At 36.2% G+C, this 17816-nt stretch overlaps 1 protein-coding gene across 9 annotated transcripts in view; it reads left to right on the top strand.

The window, feature by feature from the left end:
* Positions 1 to 17816, top strand: part of LOC134536834 (kalirin) — a 402054-nt gene that overhangs the window by 63773 nt on the left and 320465 nt on the right. For 3 of the 9 annotated variants that reach the window (XM_063376828.1, XM_063376829.1, XM_063376830.1), the window contains exons 7-12: positions 1540 to 1768; positions 2534 to 2656; positions 3683 to 3874; positions 4706 to 4837; positions 12683 to 12793; positions 13836 to 13928. In XM_063376828.1, coding sequence (XP_063232898.1) covers positions 1540 to 1768; positions 2534 to 2656; positions 3683 to 3874; positions 4706 to 4837; positions 12683 to 12793; positions 13836 to 13928 — 880 coding nt within the window. The remainder of the gene's footprint in view (positions 1 to 1539; positions 1769 to 2533; positions 2657 to 3682; positions 3875 to 4705; positions 4838 to 12682; positions 12794 to 13835; positions 13929 to 17816) is intronic. The other 6 variants (XM_063376831.1, XM_063376833.1, XM_063376832.1 and 3 more) reach the window with 3 other exon arrangements.

Raw genomic sequence — 17816 nt, forward strand, 5'->3', positions numbered from 1 at the left:
AGACTCAGTTGATGAGCAGTGGCTCTCTGAATATAGGGCTTGTCAACATGGTTACAAAATTTATGAAATACATGTAGGTTATGATTACACCTATCCCTCACTTAGCACGACTAATTCGTTCCTAAAAATGCTCGTGTTATTCGAAATCGCGTATTCTGAAGCATTAGTTTCCATAAATAGCAATGCTAATTTATTTAATGTGTTCCAAAATTGTGTAGGAAAATATACTTTACGTAATATAAATGCGTTGAATAACACACAACTATAAATATATCACACCATTTATTTTTATGTGCCGGCCAACGCACCGTGTACAACAAATACTACACCGTGTAACGGGAGATACGTTTTTATGTACTTTATTGACAGTCGGCTGGCTGACTTGCACGCCCGGGCGTGACCTTCAACTCACATTGCGTACCTTTCCAAACCATCCTTTACTGACAGTGAAACCGATATTACTTTCCGTATAATTTCATTTTATTTTTTAAAATTAATTAAAGTGCTTATTCGCGTATCACCACTTGGTTCACACCAATCCTGTCAGGCCAATGATTTTTTTTTTTTCATTGTAACATTCATTCAACAACCTTTTCCATGTGAATCATTTGTTCATTTCTGTTCTGGTATCTAATGTCAAATATATTCCCGCTAGTACAACCAACAGCATCAGACTTACATAAACTTTTGGAAAGAGTCCTTAGTTCGTACGATTGTGCGCACAGTTGACTTGCTTAAAACTAAAGTGCGACCAACATTAAGCGTGGCCTTCGTGATAATCTGCGCGCCGTAATACTTCTAGTTTTGTCTCAAATACTTGAACACGATGCATTATGAATGATCAAGCACGCACAGTTACCGGCAGCTGAATGGGCAGACGTTGCTTTTGTTTGAGTGAATTCCCTGCTACTAGCTAGACTGAATTCACGGCCCGGTTTGTGGCCAGGGAACAATGGTGCGGCACGGCGTCAAAAACGCAGACGTAAAAACATTTGGTCACTTAACACTTCATAGCCGTAATTTAACTTGCCATAGCTGATGTTTGTACAACAGCCGGTAGCGTAGACGGACCTGAGCGCCCATCTCTTCCCCCCTTGTTTAGCTAACTGTATCCCACGACACTTGTGTTGTTTACGGAAGTTGAAACAGACTTTGTGGCGTCGTGTTCGAATTTTTTTTTTGCCTGCCGATATTTCGTGCTAACTGAAATTTACAGACGTGCTATTCAAGATTTGGGCAGTAAAATACACATCGTGCTAAATGAATACGCGCAATCTGAAGACGTACTAAGTGAGGGATAGGTGTACATACACTATTTCTAATATATATACAATATATATCTAGCCTCGCGCAGGGCACCGTTTATTAAAACGGTTACCGTTTTGTTTCTAAGATTCGGTTTTAACACGTTCTGGAATACTGCCCGCGAGTAAGGTCACGGTTGTATCCCAGCAAGGGGGTGCTTATTCGCTACCTTACCGGAATGTCTTGGAATGCTGGGCCAAGAACCATAGTGAAGAAGTGAACTCGTCCCGGCAGGTTGTCCGGGGACTCGAACAGCGGCTACGACTCGGGCTACTCGGGGAGGGACAGCGAGGCGAGCTCCGTCGTGGCCAACCCGGACCTGCAAGCCTCGGTGCCCCAGATCCTGCAGAACCTGGAGGCCATCCACACGTCGCAGCAGCACCTGCTCCAGCTGTGGCACCACAAGAAGCTGAAGCTGGACCAGTGCTTCCAGCTGCGGCTGTTCGAACAAGACTGCGAGAAAGTATATCACACGCATCATTCCTATCGGTTCGGTTCGCAGTGGCTGGTGTCTGTCCCGCCCGAAATACAAGAAATATTAGGGACGAGCCAATCAAATCCTCAAACGTAGTAGTGTCTCGATTAACAGAGCTTCGATTAACTGGGTTTCCATATTATCTGAGACATTTTCAGCATTTGCTTGAGGACTTTGAAATAATGTAAACTTTTGTTGAAAGCGCTATGGTGAACGCCTCTGGCAGATGTTATATGGGCTGCATTAAAGATAACATTTTGTTTTTGATATTTGCAGTTGCTGCTCTAAATTGTCATCAAACTCTGAAAGACTAGGATCAGTAACAAATATCTAGCCAGTTTACATTCAGGTTTCCTTTCATTCCATTATAATACTAATAGCATTAATAGTACTAATAGTAAATTTACTTACAAATAATAGGAAAGTTTTAGTGTGTGATTTTTATACTTAAGCTGTAGAGTCAGTTTACATATGAGGAACTTTGAATTTAATTTAAAACTTTACTAATTGTGTTTCTGTTAACACTGAATTTTGAATCTTTGTTGTTAAAAATCTTCATTGCTGTGAATTTTTCCCTCAAAATTAATTAAAAGAGATTTTAAAACTTTTTATTTTCTCCCTTAAGCCTATAGTTCTTGTAATTTTTCTCATCACTGGCATTAAATTACAATTTTGTAATAAATTATGCATTTTTATATGCTTTTTTATTCCATGCATCTACTTATCACTGTGGTGTGATTGTGTTTGTTACAGATGTTTGACTGGATATGTCATAATCGTGATGTTTTTCTCATGAACTATGTAGAAATAGGCCATTCGTACAAATTAGCCAAAGAACTTCAAGAGGAACACAATCACTTTACAATGAGTTCAATGGTAAGTTACTAGTGCTATGTACATTGTAAAACTTATGCTCAATTTTTTTTATGTAGTTCAAGTGCTACAAATTTGTAATTGTTTATCATTTGTTTTACATACATATTTTTACATGCAATAACTTATATTTTGTGTAACCTTATCTGGTAATGTTTTTAGTTCCTTTCATATCTAATATGAAGTAGTATTTTGCTGATACTGGTGTACTTACTGATAATACCATTGGTATCAACCAATTAGAATGACTGCACATCCAAATTGGTACACGGCTAATGCTAATTTTTCCATTACATTATCCACCATCACTCCATTCTCTTTTTTTTTTTAATCTTCTAGAACATTTGAACCCTCTCTTTATATATGTATTTGATAGTACAAGTCTTGATTATATGAGATAATGTAAGCCAACCATCCAATTTCACAGACAGTTGGATTACGGCTGTAATGTAACTACATGTAAAATCTCCCTGTTAAATTTTTGCTAAACAGGCCCACTAATATTATACTTTTACATTTAAGATTGTCTCTGATAACAGTGAACTTTAATTATCAGGACATGTACTCGAGATACTGCTCTGTACCTACTTTGTTTCCTGTGGATTTTTCTTCACCCAAGTCATTTAAATTTACCCATGTCTCTTTCTGGTCTATGCATTCCTAATCCTGTTAGTTCTTCTTTTTTGTGAAGCATGTGAGAAATATTGTATGTAGTTTTTCCAGCTTAGCTGGAAATGTACTAATTTTAAAACCATGGATGTATTGGTTTTGGCGCATCATGAGTTTTGTTTGATTCCTGGTTGGTTGAATCCCAGACTTGGTGTTACTGCACATCAGCGGGGTGTGTGTGGGTTTGGAACCCACTTGAATGTTGAGCATCTGTCAACTTTAACAGTTCTTATGTTACTCTTCTTTGTGAAACTTCACCCCTTTCTCTTTTTTTACATGCATTTGGTCTGTTTTGTTATTTTAAATTTTGTTTTGGCTTAGAGTTTAATTAATTAATTAATTTATCATGTTTCTTTGCAGAACGTTTATGTAAATATAAATCGAATCCTAACTGTAGCATCGCGGCTCATCGAGAGCAGCCATTATGCAGCACAACAAATTAGGACATTAGCTGCGAGACTAGATAGGACGTGGAAGGAGTTTGCAGCTGGTCTCGATGAGAGAACATCTGTCTTAGCTCTTTCTGTAGTCTTCCATCACAAAGCTGAACAGGTGGGTGTAATGAAACTTAAGCTTACAACAATTTCCTTGTTTACAATCTTTTGTCCTCTTGCATTTTGAATAATGTTTTTTGTATTATGTTGTGTATAATGTTGTACTGTATTTGTATGTTATTACTATAGATACAGGTTATCTCCATGTAATTAAGTAACAACCTGAAAGAATGCCACTTGCTACTGCTAATATATATGTGTGTATGTGTATATATGTGTGTGTGTGTGTATATATATATGTGTGTGTGTGTGTGTGTATATATTTATAAATTTATATATATATATATATATATATATATATATATAAATTATATCACCTTTAATTGAACACTTTTGAAAACCCAGTTTAAAAATTACATTAACATTAATTTGTTAGGTTGAAAAAATAAATATTCAAATGGGCACCATTGCATGATGCTTCAATCATTGTGACTGCGTGATTGTTACAAAAGTAATGCTGTGATGAATGTTATTCTGATTTTCATAAATGTTTAATGTTGATAAAGACAAAATTGACTATTTTTAATAATGAAATTTGCTTTTTTTTTTTTTGTAACACCATAAAATCTTGGCTCTACTGGTCTTTCTTGAGTTGATGCTTTTTGGCTGTTACATGTTCTGTTCTGTAAACAAAATTCCTGGAGGACACCAAGCAATTCGGCTATTACCTGTTGGCTACTTCCGGCCAGTGCGACCACCCAGTGTTTGTAACAAATATAACCAAAGTCCCAAACACTGGCCATGCTCGCATTGAATTACCCACTGTAATGGGCCGTGACTTTCTCCAAAACACATATTTCAAAAAGAGTACGGTGTGGTCTGTGCCCAGTACGTGGAGAGCGTGGGCAACTGGAACCAGGCGTGCGAGAACATGAGCATCCCCAGCGAGATCATGGTGCTGGAGACGGCCATCCACCAGCACCAGAGCCTGTACGAGTCCATGTGCCAGGCGTACACGGAGGTGAGTCCGCCGCGGCCGCTCGCCCGCCTGCCAGCCACACCGTGGTCCCCGCGCCCCGCGTCGCTGGGCCGGGGCACAAGGACGCTGGAGCTTCCAGTGACGTGTATACCTGGGTGGAAGTCTGCAACCATCCGGCTTCATACCGTAGCTTTAATCATGAAAGCAAATTATAATAGCCACAATTATAATAGTCAGTGACGTGTATACCTGGGTGGAAGTCTGCAGTATTGTGTCGAACCATCCGGCTTCATACTGTAACTTAAATCATAAAAGCAAATTATAATAGCCACAAATTATTTTCTTCTATTCGGTAATTTTTTTTATATTTATTTTAATACCAAAGAACAAATTTTTATTTTCACTGGGACTGATTAGAAAACACGCTGTCATAACTGTATTTTCATAGTTTGATATTGTTACCTGCCGTTGTGTGTGGAATATGTTATTGTGCTTATGACTAATAATCTTTTTTGGTGTGAGACTTTAGGTTGCTATGTTGATTGGATGTTTTATTATCAGGGAGTTTTGAAGTAAGATTGGTGTGTGGTAGTGAAAGCAATAGGTTAGGTTGTTCATTTGGCAAACATTTTCTGTTGATTGGGTGAAAAAAAATTTTGACTGGTTATTTGCATAGGAAATAATTTTTGAGGAGTGTAAGAAGATAAAGATGCCCCAGTCATTGTAAGAACCAGTTCATAAGTTCATGTGGATGATGGTGATAATCAGGATGATTGTTCAGTTAGTGGTGACCCTTATAACATCCAAATAGTCTAGAGGCTTTGGGAATGAAAAACCATACCGGCTCACTACATTTTCCATATTTCCCACTGGCAAGAAATCTGGGGTCCAGAAACAAACCAGGATTGCCTTGGTGACCCAACAAAGTGAGCTGACCACTCAATCACCAAAGAACAATTTTTTTTATTTTCCCTCTTTGAAAAATACAGTTATGTATACGTATTATTTTAGAAAAACCATCTGAAATCTTGAATAGTTTCATAAATACTTGTTCCTCTTTAGTGTTGCACCACTTTTGATGCCCTTGACAGTTGAAGAAAGCTTTCTAAACACACTTAGAATTTTCAGAAAGAAGGTACGAACATTGCATGCCCCTTTAGTGGATAAAAATGAATAATCTCGCTTCTACAAAAAACTCAACCCCTATTTAATAGGAAGTGTCAACTTATCTACCTGCGAGAAAGGCAAAAACTGAATAATTTAGGTGCTATACTATATAGATATTTACCAGCCAAGACTGAGTAAAAAAGTGGAAAATCGCTGTGTGATTGTAACATTCTGTTCTTGCGTTATTTTCACACTGCAGCTGGGTTTGTTCCTGATGTAAGGTAAACTGGCTGGCTATCAAATGATGAGAGTTGAGAGAAATTTGAGATCAAAAATGAGTTTGTTACTTATGAAGATTGGCAAGGGTCATGTTGAAAGTATTTTCCTGTTTGCCTTTAGGTAAACTTTTAAAATCTTATATTGACATAAGTCATTGGTCTTCACAATTTTAAACCAGTGATTATAACAATCAAATGTGTTACCTATAATTAAGAAATGAAACCTAGAATATAAAATATATGACATAGAACAGCGGTCTCCGAACTACGGCTAGCAATCACCACTAGTATCCAATATCTGCCCCGCCAAATTTTAGAGTGTGTTGGTATGATGAGCTAGCTAGATCTTGGCACTAGGATTTAGTGGAGGAGTCAGAGTGGCCCTTAGATTAAAATTTTTGGAAGACCCCTGAAAACTATCATAAAATTTAGGACGATCTGGGACATAGGATGACCTGGGACGTAAAACGACCTCAGTCGTGGAGAACCCTGGAATGTTGAACGATGCTGGAATTTTGGAGGACCCTGGAACATAGGCTATACTTGGATGGGCGACCGCGGGCATTGGACAAACCTAGTCGTTGGTGAACCCGGGCATTGGGAAAACTCGTCCCTTGGTTCAACTACACAGAATGGAATTTGGCTGGATAGAAAAAAAATTGACTAACCAACAGAAACAGGATTATTAAATTTATAGTTTAACTGATCAAAAGCTGTTTGCTGATGAGTTTGTGTTTGATATATTTGAATTTTTTTTTGTGTTATGGTTTATCTTTAAGATGCTCTGCATTATTGCTGTAACATTTTTTCTAATTTTATAAATTATCACTTTTAGCTTAAAGCTGCTATTTCAGTCACTGCTATTTTTTTAATAGCAGTTCCAGTTCATACTTTTGTTTGGGAGTTCGCTGTTTATTGCAGACTCATTGTTTAGTCATCACTAAGAAAAAATCACTGGAGTGAATCAGTGCTGGGAAATGTTGGACCCAAAGTCGAGACATGTTTGTAGGGTTTTTAGTTCTTTATTGATCCTGAAGTATTTTGCAGTGATTGATTGGGCATGAATTGTAACAGATAAAGCATATTATTAATGTATTCTAAAATTTCCATGGTTGTTAAAATATTTCCAGTTCTCTGTGTTTTCATAAAATATAAGTGGTTTCAAAAAGTAATTTCTTAAATGTTTTTTTAGGAATACAGTAGTAATGGCATTGTTTGCATTGAATATTGGAGCTAGTTTCAAAATATAACTAGGTAATAAGATTGAGTTTGCATGATAATTTGTATACTCTATTAAATTATTAGTTTGTGTTTGAAAATATAGATTATAATATGCTGAATGTATGATTAAATATGGTTTTTAGCACTTATCCAGTAAAGTATTTGAAAGTTTAAAAAAAAAATACTTCTCAAGTAGTGGTTATATATGCAGAACTTATAAACCTATATTACATTCTGTATAATTGCTTTGTATTAGAATTTCGTAATAATTATAATTATGTCCAAATAACGATTGTTGTACACAGAGCCTAACCAAAAATTGGTATTCATTTAAAGGCAATTAATTTAACTCTTGTATTATAACATTTTGACAAGTTTGTGTCATTAGCAAAACATGACTTTTTTGAAGTCTTGCATTGCCAAATTGATTTTATATGGCATAATATTTGAAATTTTGGCCCAGTTCATATAGATGTTTGTTGAAATAACTTACTCGTGCTTTATTTTAGAGAGAGGATGTGTTAGGTTCATAACTCATTTGACTTCATCATGGTGTGGCTGGCAAAAGGTTGTTTCCAGTTGATGTTGTGCTAAATGCTGTGTAGTGTCTCCCTGTGTTCTGTGCCAGCATTGTAACTAGTTGTTATTTGTATGTAATTGTAGGACTGTATGGTTCCCGATGGAAAATTATCACAGGCAAGCTGATGATCACCCTATTTATGTTATATGTGTGTTAACTTTTATTTCAAGCCAAATAGTACACCGTAGGCAAATTATGGCTTATTTTTTTACTATATTATTATTATTATTTTGTTTGTTAGTGTAGGGTATGATAAGGGCACGTAGTGTGTCCATTGTGAGTGTATTGCACATTATCAGTTTGCACCTTCCGTTAGCCCGTGGTTCTCAGTAACGGTGCTTCGCTTGTTGTTGCACCAGGTGTTTTTACCCTCTGTCATTATGCGCATTGCCTTGGGTAGCCATTGCTAGCGTCATTGTTCGCTGTGCCATCGCTGGTCACCGATCCCTGATCCTGATGCTGCTCATTGATAATTATTTGTCCTTAGGTATTGCTTTTCTTTTTTGTGTGCCTAGTAACTATTTGCAGATGATGTGTTGTTAGTTAGATTCAGGCTCTTAGACATAACTGTAAGTTTCGTCTCTTTTAAGTCTCTGTGCTATACTGTGTAATTTAATATTTACTTAATGTTTACCTTTTAATGTTAAACACTATTGGTGACTATTGTTTTATAATGTTTAAAATTACCTGTATTTTAAATTGGCCCCAGAGTTACCTGATTTAATCGTTAATCAAAAAATTGGGAATTTGCTTCCCTGGAATCAAGCAGCTCCACACTGAGACGCTTGCTTGTGCTTGCAAAATCGTGATAAACGTAAATGCCTAAACAATGTTTTTATGGAAAATTTCAGTTTATTTAAAGTTTCTTGCATATTGCATGCATATAGGCCAAAATGTGGGTTGTATACAACATAAAAATCACCCTATTCAAAGATGATATGTGTCGGTTAAACCTTAAGCGCATAACTTTCACCTCCCCTCTCCTTGTGATTTCAGTGTCTTCCTCGTCTCCTCCCCTACAAATCCTACAGATTTGTGCTCGTGGAACACATACTTGTCAAAAATTGGGAACACATTAGTTTTTGGACAAGGTTTCGTCCTCTTCCCACACCAAATCCTTCACGAAATTCTGGATCATCCATTGATCAAATAGAGCCATTATTCCTCTCCAGGATTTGTTTCTGGCCTGTGAGAACGTGATGGAAGATTCTTGATGAGTTGTCAGCACCCAAACAGAACAGTAGGAGTACCTTTTTTTTTATATATAAAAAATTCTTAAGAGATTTAAGTCCTAGATGTTACATTATTGACCTTAGATAACTGGTGCCTTGTAGACCAGGTTATGCTTGTTTCCTTGCTACAAGCACTGACTCTAAAAGATTATGTAATGTTTTGTTTTAAATTGAATTGGCAAACATTTTTACTTTTGCACATATATTGGACTATATATTGCACGTTTGTTTCATTTGGATGCATGTTGTATGTTTAAGTATTTCACAGCTCTGTTTTCCTGCAGTTGAACTGATTATAATTATGTTGTGAGAAATTATATTTCAAGTTTTTGAGGTAAGATTTTGTATTCATAATTTTTTTTCCTCTTGCATGAGTGTCTTTTCAGTTAGTTGACAGCTTTACATTTTGATTTGGGTTAACTTTATGTATTGATATTGAAGTAGCATTACCAAAAAAATATTAATGCAAGGAAAATATCATTAAATCTCGAGCATAGTTAATATATTCATAGTTTATTGAAGTTGTACTTCTTATATGAGGTTCTCGCGTTTAACGTTTGCGTTGCTTTCTAATGCTGCCGTGGAGGGGGAAAAAAAAGAGAGATAGCCGGTAAGTAATAGCTCAATGATGCAATGATGGCGCGGGTTTATTGATACCGGTTACTGATGGCTGCGACAGCGTGTCATTTCACTTGCTTCAAATACTTTTTGTAAGAGTTTACGTACTTTCTCATACTTTTGCATACTTTCGCAACTCTAAACTCTTAACTTGGAGGTTGGATTTGGTGTTTGCATTAAAATTGTGACAACGTGTTGACGTAACCGGGTGGTTCGTCGGCAATTACGTGTTTAATTAATGGGTGTCACCGTGCATGGGAGCATGGACCCGGTAGAGACTCTTGATCTGGGGTCGTGACAGCACCGAAATTACCTGGACCCTGCCCGCGCTCTGAGAAACGCAGTGGGCTCTTAGGGCGTCCCGCATTCCGGAATGCAGTAGGTGTTTGACACGTGGGAGCCACAGACGAAAACACTAAGTTCGATGCACAAGATTTATTATATGCCACGGCGCCACACATCTCTTGTACAGCGGTTACAATAAAACACATAAGTAAAGCGCATCAAACACCCAATGGCACATCTGGCACAGGGCCACCTTGTGGCCTGGTGAACTAATTCACTGCGATGTCCAAGTTCCGCCATGCGGATTACTATTTAAATTAATGGAGCAGTCACGCCTTTGAGATAAGCTCCGGGAAAGATGAAGAGGATTTAGAATAATAAAGCGACAGAATGAACAGATCAATGAAAGTAAAGTTGAAGTTCACGGATTTCTGAGATCGTCTTACCTCGGGTAGCGGTGATGAGCGACTGGGGAGAGATATGGCCGCCAAGATAGTTGATCAGCACCCTCACGCAAAACTGTGAGTACCGTTAACGATTCCAATTTGTGCTGTTAACATATTTATGTTTAATCAGTTATTAAACTTAAATTTTTTACATAAGCATCTCCGCCACAAAAACGTATAATGAATTTACGTATCATAATTTACAGAGAAAAATACAATGTGTTGGCCTTTGGCGAGTCCGGATCCGTGTCAATATTTAATTCCATTACAATTACTATTATATTGTTTAAGTGGTCCGGACAACATGTACACTGTAAGGAAAGCAAAAGATAAAAGTTAAAAATGTTAAATTAATATTTACAGGGACGGGGCACTGACTCTACATGTTCCCTCTTGCGGTAGTCCGTGGCGCACTATTCAAACGTGGTCGCTGATGGGAGATTCAAGTCCAGGATAGTTATGAGAGGGGGGGGGGGATGAGGGCGGTGACATCGGGCTCTGTGGGGTGCAGACCTGGACGACTACAATGTATAGACATTTCCAATAGGGTTATTAATAATTTTTGTAGCTATCATAAACCCATTGATTCGTTCTTAAGATTCCATTGAATAGATGGACAGACATTGGTAAAAGTCTACTTTCAACGCATGATTATAAGTGTTTTAAAATATTCGAGTACCCTAAATATTTCCTATCCCTTTTATGTGTTAATTTGTGCTTCTGATGCGCGTGGCGACCACGCACCAATGTGTTTTTTTAGAACTTAAAATGAAGAAGGCAATTGTCACAATTTATCATATTGCCATGATAATGTATACCAAAGTATTTTACAATTTTTCAGTACACACACATAAGAGTAACTGTAAATAATCATCAGGGGAACAGTTCATCACTTGGTAAACACACCTGCTTAGTCCAAATAGCTAACATAAAGTTACACTCTAGGTTTAGCTGTCAACAAGCACAACAAATTATAATACAATTGTCGAGATCACATTTAACATTATCTGCCCTCTATCGGCATTAGGTGCAACTTCCTGAGTCAATTGTCTATGATATGCCCACTTACGGAATTTTTAATTTGATTTAATCTATAATTTACCAACCGTATTTATAATATCACTCCAGTCCTTGTATTATTTTATTTATATTAATTATTTGCATGCAAAGTTAGTTAGATTTTGCTATGCCAAGTAAGTGATGCACGTTCATAAGTATACACACTCATTTTTTTAAATTTTATTTAGGCCCTTGAGCAGCCTAAAATAAGGATCTAAACTACTTTCAAATACGTGGGGAATGTACCTGCATCTGAATTTTCTTTTAAATTTTTATGTTGTTACATACTATCAACTCTCATACAGAGCACCATATTATTTTGTGCATAGTTGTGGATAAAACTTTTGTTGGTAACCAGATTGGTTGACACCACACCAAATACATTTTAACTGACAGTAGATATTTTGTCCAAGATATTTAACATTAAAAATTGCTTGTTATCTGTGGCATAGTATTATATAACTTTATATTTTGAAAGCAACAACTTTGTAAGCAAGATTAGAATTTTTATACTTTTCTATGTTAAAGCATGTTAACACTTTGATTTTAGGAGAAAGTGGTAGCGTTTATAGGAGAAAGTTATCTACTTTGCTTGTGATGTAGAAGAAAATCGTAAAGTTACTGTAGTGACGTAATATATTTGTTCTAAAGACTGTTGCTTTTTCTTGTCCATGTAATTTCTTCCTGTTGAGTGATCCATATGTTTTTGTCCATGTTTGTGATTGATTTGTAGGTGTGTGTGTGTGTGTGTGTATGCGTGTGCTTTTCATTGTGACTTACTGTCAAGGGTTAAAGAATTGGGTTGAGTAGTTTCATTGTGAGAATTGTAATGTACTATTTAGTATTGCTCGGCTGTGTTGACGCGTTGTGTGCATGCTGTGAGACGTGCTAGTCGTGTTGTTGACGAACACTGCGCTGCATCAGTATCGGGATCGGAACCAGTAGATGGCAGTTGCTGGAGAGCCAGAACAGACTGTAGTGTATGCATCGCTCACTTTTGTCATGTAGTGGCCGTGAGTGATGCCTAGCGATCAGTAATGCAAGTGTCTGATGTTTTACAGGTGTACAATTCTTACCAAGCTTTGCTCAATGGACTGGACCTGTTGGTTCAGTCGTCTCAGTGTCGCACTCCGACATCAAATACCGCAAATGATAATGTTACCAACAAAAATGTATGATTTTATGTTAATTTTTTTTATTTAAGTTATTCTTCTTTTCTATGCTTTGGTTGTTTTAAGTGTTTTATTTGGTGTTTGTTCTGGAAGTAACTCATTCCCCAAAAAAAAAAAATTTCATGTTTTGTGCCTGTGCAGATGTGTGGTATAATTTAATTTTTCATTGGGTTTATGAGTGGGGATTTTGGTCATGACTTTTAGTATTTCTTCTAAATTTTGGAAAAATTTGTATTCATTTCTTTGTGTAATGCAAAATTAAATAATAAATCCCTTGCGACTTAAAACTAGTTAAATATTTTAACTGCAATTTCATCACACTATCAATGAAAATCTTTGAAAGTTACATTAAACATATTATGGTCATGTTTTGGGCATTGTGCGCTGGAAAAGAATTAAATGACCAAATCTGAATTAATTGTGATATTTCTGGGTTTTTTCCTGGTGTTAAGATGCTGGGTGTTAATTTAGTGTATGAACGTGCTTTAATTATTTTCATCCCTTTGCACAATACACTAATATTTTTTCACCTTAAAAAATGCTAGTAAAATTTAGGAAGGCACTAGAAGCGTAAATAAATGTGGGTTAGCGGAGTTATTTTACAGGGAATGAGTTACTTGGGAGTAACCTAACTAAACTAATCTCCAACATGTGATCGTATGACAGCAACATTCCAAAACATTCTGTTGTTGAGTTAAATAAAAATACTTAACACTGTGTAGTCTGCATGTAAATGTGTAAAAAAAAAAAAATGTGGGAGGCTACAAGTATCTTTTCTTCCCAGTTTAAAAGAATAGTAGATTACAGTAACCCGGACTCTTCTTCTTTAAGAGCGAGATAGTTATGCTCGCAGAGCATATTGCACAACAACAAAGTGCATGTTACTGTTTGTAGGTGATCACAGAGTGTAGTTGGTGTTAAGTTGGTGAGCAGGGCAGGGGTGTTGGGTGTCCCGTACAGTCGCATGTTGGAGGATGTATGTTCTGGCCGTGGCTGGGCTGTTGTATTAATGTGGTGCTGGTTGTTTGTTGGGTGTGCGCAGGTTCATAGCACTAGCAAAAAGCTGCTCTATCAGCTAGACCACCTGGTGCAGATCTGTCACCAGCCAGGAATGGAGGTGGCCTCTCGAAAACATGTACGCAGTCTTACGTTACGTACATACTTTACAGCTCCTCTGTCTCTCTCTCTCTTTCTCTCTCTCATTGGCTGCTCGGTGGTCGCGCCGAAAATAACATGGCTGGTCTCTACTTGAGGTGTTGCTAATGACCATCTCTTTGTAACATTACTCTTAACATTCCTGCTTGCTGGTAATTAATGCTGTTGGTGTCTGTAAATTAATTCTGTTTTTATTGTTCCTTTAAAATAAAACTTTAAAATTAATGTATTTTTTTTATTTACCAATTTTAATGTTACTGGCTTTTAATGTGTACTTTCATTTTTATTCTGCTGTAGCTAATGTGTTTATGTATATAATTCAAAGATTTTGAATGCCATCTTTCATGGCAGTTTTATTATACTTATGAAAATCAAATCAAAAGATTTGTTTCAAATGCTTTATTTTGTATTGGTATCATATTGTGTGAAGCTAAATTGGATTTCATGTAAGTGCTCTCTATTTTGACTTACAACATGACCATTGAAGGAGAATGTAAACCTTTTAATCCTCCCATTTGAAAAATACTTTAAAAAGTTATAAGTCGTATGAACTTAGGTTTACAGTACATGATTAAGGAAAACATCATATGGCAAGTTGCAATCCATTGCTAATTAATAACAATGAGAAAATTGTTTATCCATATTCAAATTTGTGAAATTTGTCTTTGCACCTTTTAAAAGAATAACATAATTCAGCAGAGCATGGATACATATTAATGTAACATACTGTTTTTGTTGATCTGCACAAGCTAAGTTACTTTAGTAAGAATGAGAGATATAATAATATTTGGAGACATTATATGTCTACCTACTGAAATTATTGACTCCAAATGGCAGTGGGCATATACACCACTTAATAATTTCACCTGTAACATAAAACAGAAATTTTAATGATTCCCAGTAATTTTAATTTGATTTAAATTGTGTACTACCATCAATTAGGCATGTCAAAAGTTGTAATGCACCTCCTTGATTATCTTTATGGCCAGCTAGCTCTTGGAGAAATGGTAGAAAATTACAGTAGTTTGTGGCATTTGTAGTTAGATGACACTGCATATGAAACTAGGTCAGCTTTTCATTATTGAAAAATGTAAAGTAAATTTGCACCTTCATATAAGACGTGAGGCCACTTGATCTTGGGCATGGATGTAGCACAACCTTTCTTGTCCATGTGCAGTCTCAACTTTTTTGGGGGCATTTAGAAGGAAAGTATATCAGTGTATATAAGCAGTAAACTAAACACTTTATTTAGTTTTGCTCTCTCAGGTAAGAATATAGAACTTGACAGCCAAGATATATAGGTGGTGAGGACGGAAAAGGCTAGTAATTGTTTTTGCCCACTGTGCTGTAGCAGAAATATGAGGGGAAGAGAGAGAGAGTGAGTGTGTGTGTGTGTGTGTGTGTGTGTATGTGTGTGGAACTTGTTAACCAGCAGTAGATGAAACAACTCTGTTCTTAAATTATGATGTATAGGAGGTGATAATAGTTATCATAAAGTAAACCATGACAGATACAGAGCAACACCAGGTAAATGTTTTTAAGTGTGAGTACAAAAGTAAAAACAACCTCAAGCTAGTCAATTGTTTATAAAAATGGTCATTTCCACACTCCTGCATACAACAGCAGCATAAGCAACTTGGAGTGTGCGAACTCCATGCAACTGTGGCATTAAGTAGTTTCACATAACATGACCTGTCATAAGATAAGCGTATTAAGATCTTGAATTTTGCAAAAAAATTCTTGTCTTATACGCTGGTAATTATGGTAATAAAACATTGAGCAAGCAATAAAACATTTTACAAAGCATGTCTCGGTTGTTGGATGTACATATTAATTTTTTTTCCCAGTAACTGCGGTTTGTCTCAGAATACCTGTAAGTATACCAATTACTATTATTTGCTCCAAGAACTTTCCGGATGTGTCTTTTCAGACACACAGTTAGTGGTCGAAAATTCTGACTAGTTAACTGAATCAGAATTTTAATGGGTCAAAACAACAGCGAGTGTCCACCCTTGTGCGTGGGCCGTCACAGTTTTCCGTGGTGATGAATTAATTTATGCTTGAGAGCTCATGTTGCTCCACAACACCAGACTCTGTCTTCCTGCAACATGTGCACCCGGCGAAACGCCGCAAGAGAACTCTATTCTCCCTTCAGCCACCCTGTGGACTCCCATGGCCAGCCAATCAGGGCAGACTCTGCCTACTTGTGCGTGAATGGATTAACTGCTTTTGTAAAAAATTGAATTGAACTCTACACGTTAAGTCTTCTCAAATACAAAATATCATTTTTGTTAGTAAAATCATTTATTAATGACTTGCTCAAGAACCCAGCATTTCCCGGGCTAAACACATTGTGATATAAGGAACATCACTACCAAGTTTCAAGTCTGTAGTACATAGACTTGAAAAATGGCAAATTTTGATTTTAATTTTAAAGTCCTATTGATTGCACAATATTGGTGCATCGAAGCTATGCATCAGCAAAATTGGGATGCCAATCTTAGACAGACAAACAGACAAAAGTTATTGACAATAGTCATTGTATTCTGTTACACTCCCTACATCACCCGCAATCAGTTTTTGCTAAATATTTTCAATGTACAGACATGACGGTTCTACAGTTTTATTATAGTATAGATGATGCAAGTCCTTGATTTTATTTCTCTTAGGGCCTGCTCTAACAGACACATATGTAGCAAGGTGTGATTCTCACAAGAGTGACAGGGGACTCCAGATCTGTCATGGGTTTCTCAACCATCTGCCTTAATTCCAAGGGTACATCACAGGGACCATCTCCCTTGACCTCTTACTCACGAGTGCCGGCCTTCTGTGTCGTGGGATTGGTGGTGCAAATGTGTATTGTTTTCTGCGAATGTGTTAGTTGGGCTGTTTGCATTTCTGTGGAGAACTTTCAAAGGAGAGAGCAGCTATATGAAATCATTAATGCATGATCATGCCCAAGCATAAGGTAATTTTTAAAATTGCAGCGATTTCCAAAAGTGGATGCTATGTTAATTTTGTGGGCTATTTATATTTAGTAAGGTTGTGCTGGATAAACTTGACTTAAAATAGGGACAGGAGGTTCAAACCCAAGTATAATTCTGAAAACAATTGAATTTATTGTTACGGGTTACTTGTTTTTTGATACTTAGTTTCCATTTGTTTTAAATCCAATGCAGTTAGTTATCCAGTAAGTTTCAAGGTAAGGTGTTGATGAAAAGCTTAATGACAAAGTTTCATAATGCAAAGTTTCAGGCTTATTTGCATTTGTTTGGTTCCATGCTGATTTTAACTTGATTTTTTATGAGGGAAGGTTATTCGTGAAAAATTTACCAACTTTTTCAAAATTATACTTGGAATTGTTGATACTATGTTTGTTGCAGATGTTACATTAAGAAATGAAAATTAGAAGAACGATACTTACATAATTGAATAAGAAAATTTCAGATATACCTAATGTTTATGAGTTAGGGAGTTTGCAATAATGATCATAATTAATTTGATTTGAAGAATAGTATTAAAGGAAATTAAAGAATAATTGAAACAATAAAAAAAATTACTGCAGTAAAATTGATTATCTCTAGAATTAAATTAATTTTACTTGAAACTTTCTTTAGTTTTTATGAATGAGAATACTGTGTCAAGTCTACAGAATAGTGTTAAAATTTGAAAAACAATTTTTTTGTATTGAAATTTTTAGTGAAAACAAGGCTTGGCTTATTGTTATTGTTTTAAATTTCTTTCCTCTTAAAAGATTAATAAATTAATTAGGAATTATTGTATATTGCTTAATTCTAAATTAAATAAATTTTGACAAATTGATAGGCATCAAACTGAAGTAGGATATTGAAAAGTGCGTAAATAATAT

This window comes from Bacillus rossius, chromosome 11, assembly GCF_032445375.1.
Source record: "Bacillus rossius redtenbacheri isolate Brsri chromosome 11, Brsri_v3, whole genome shotgun sequence".
In the NCBI taxonomy this organism is placed as follows: domain Eukaryota; kingdom Metazoa; phylum Arthropoda; class Insecta; order Phasmatodea; family Bacillidae; genus Bacillus; species Bacillus rossius.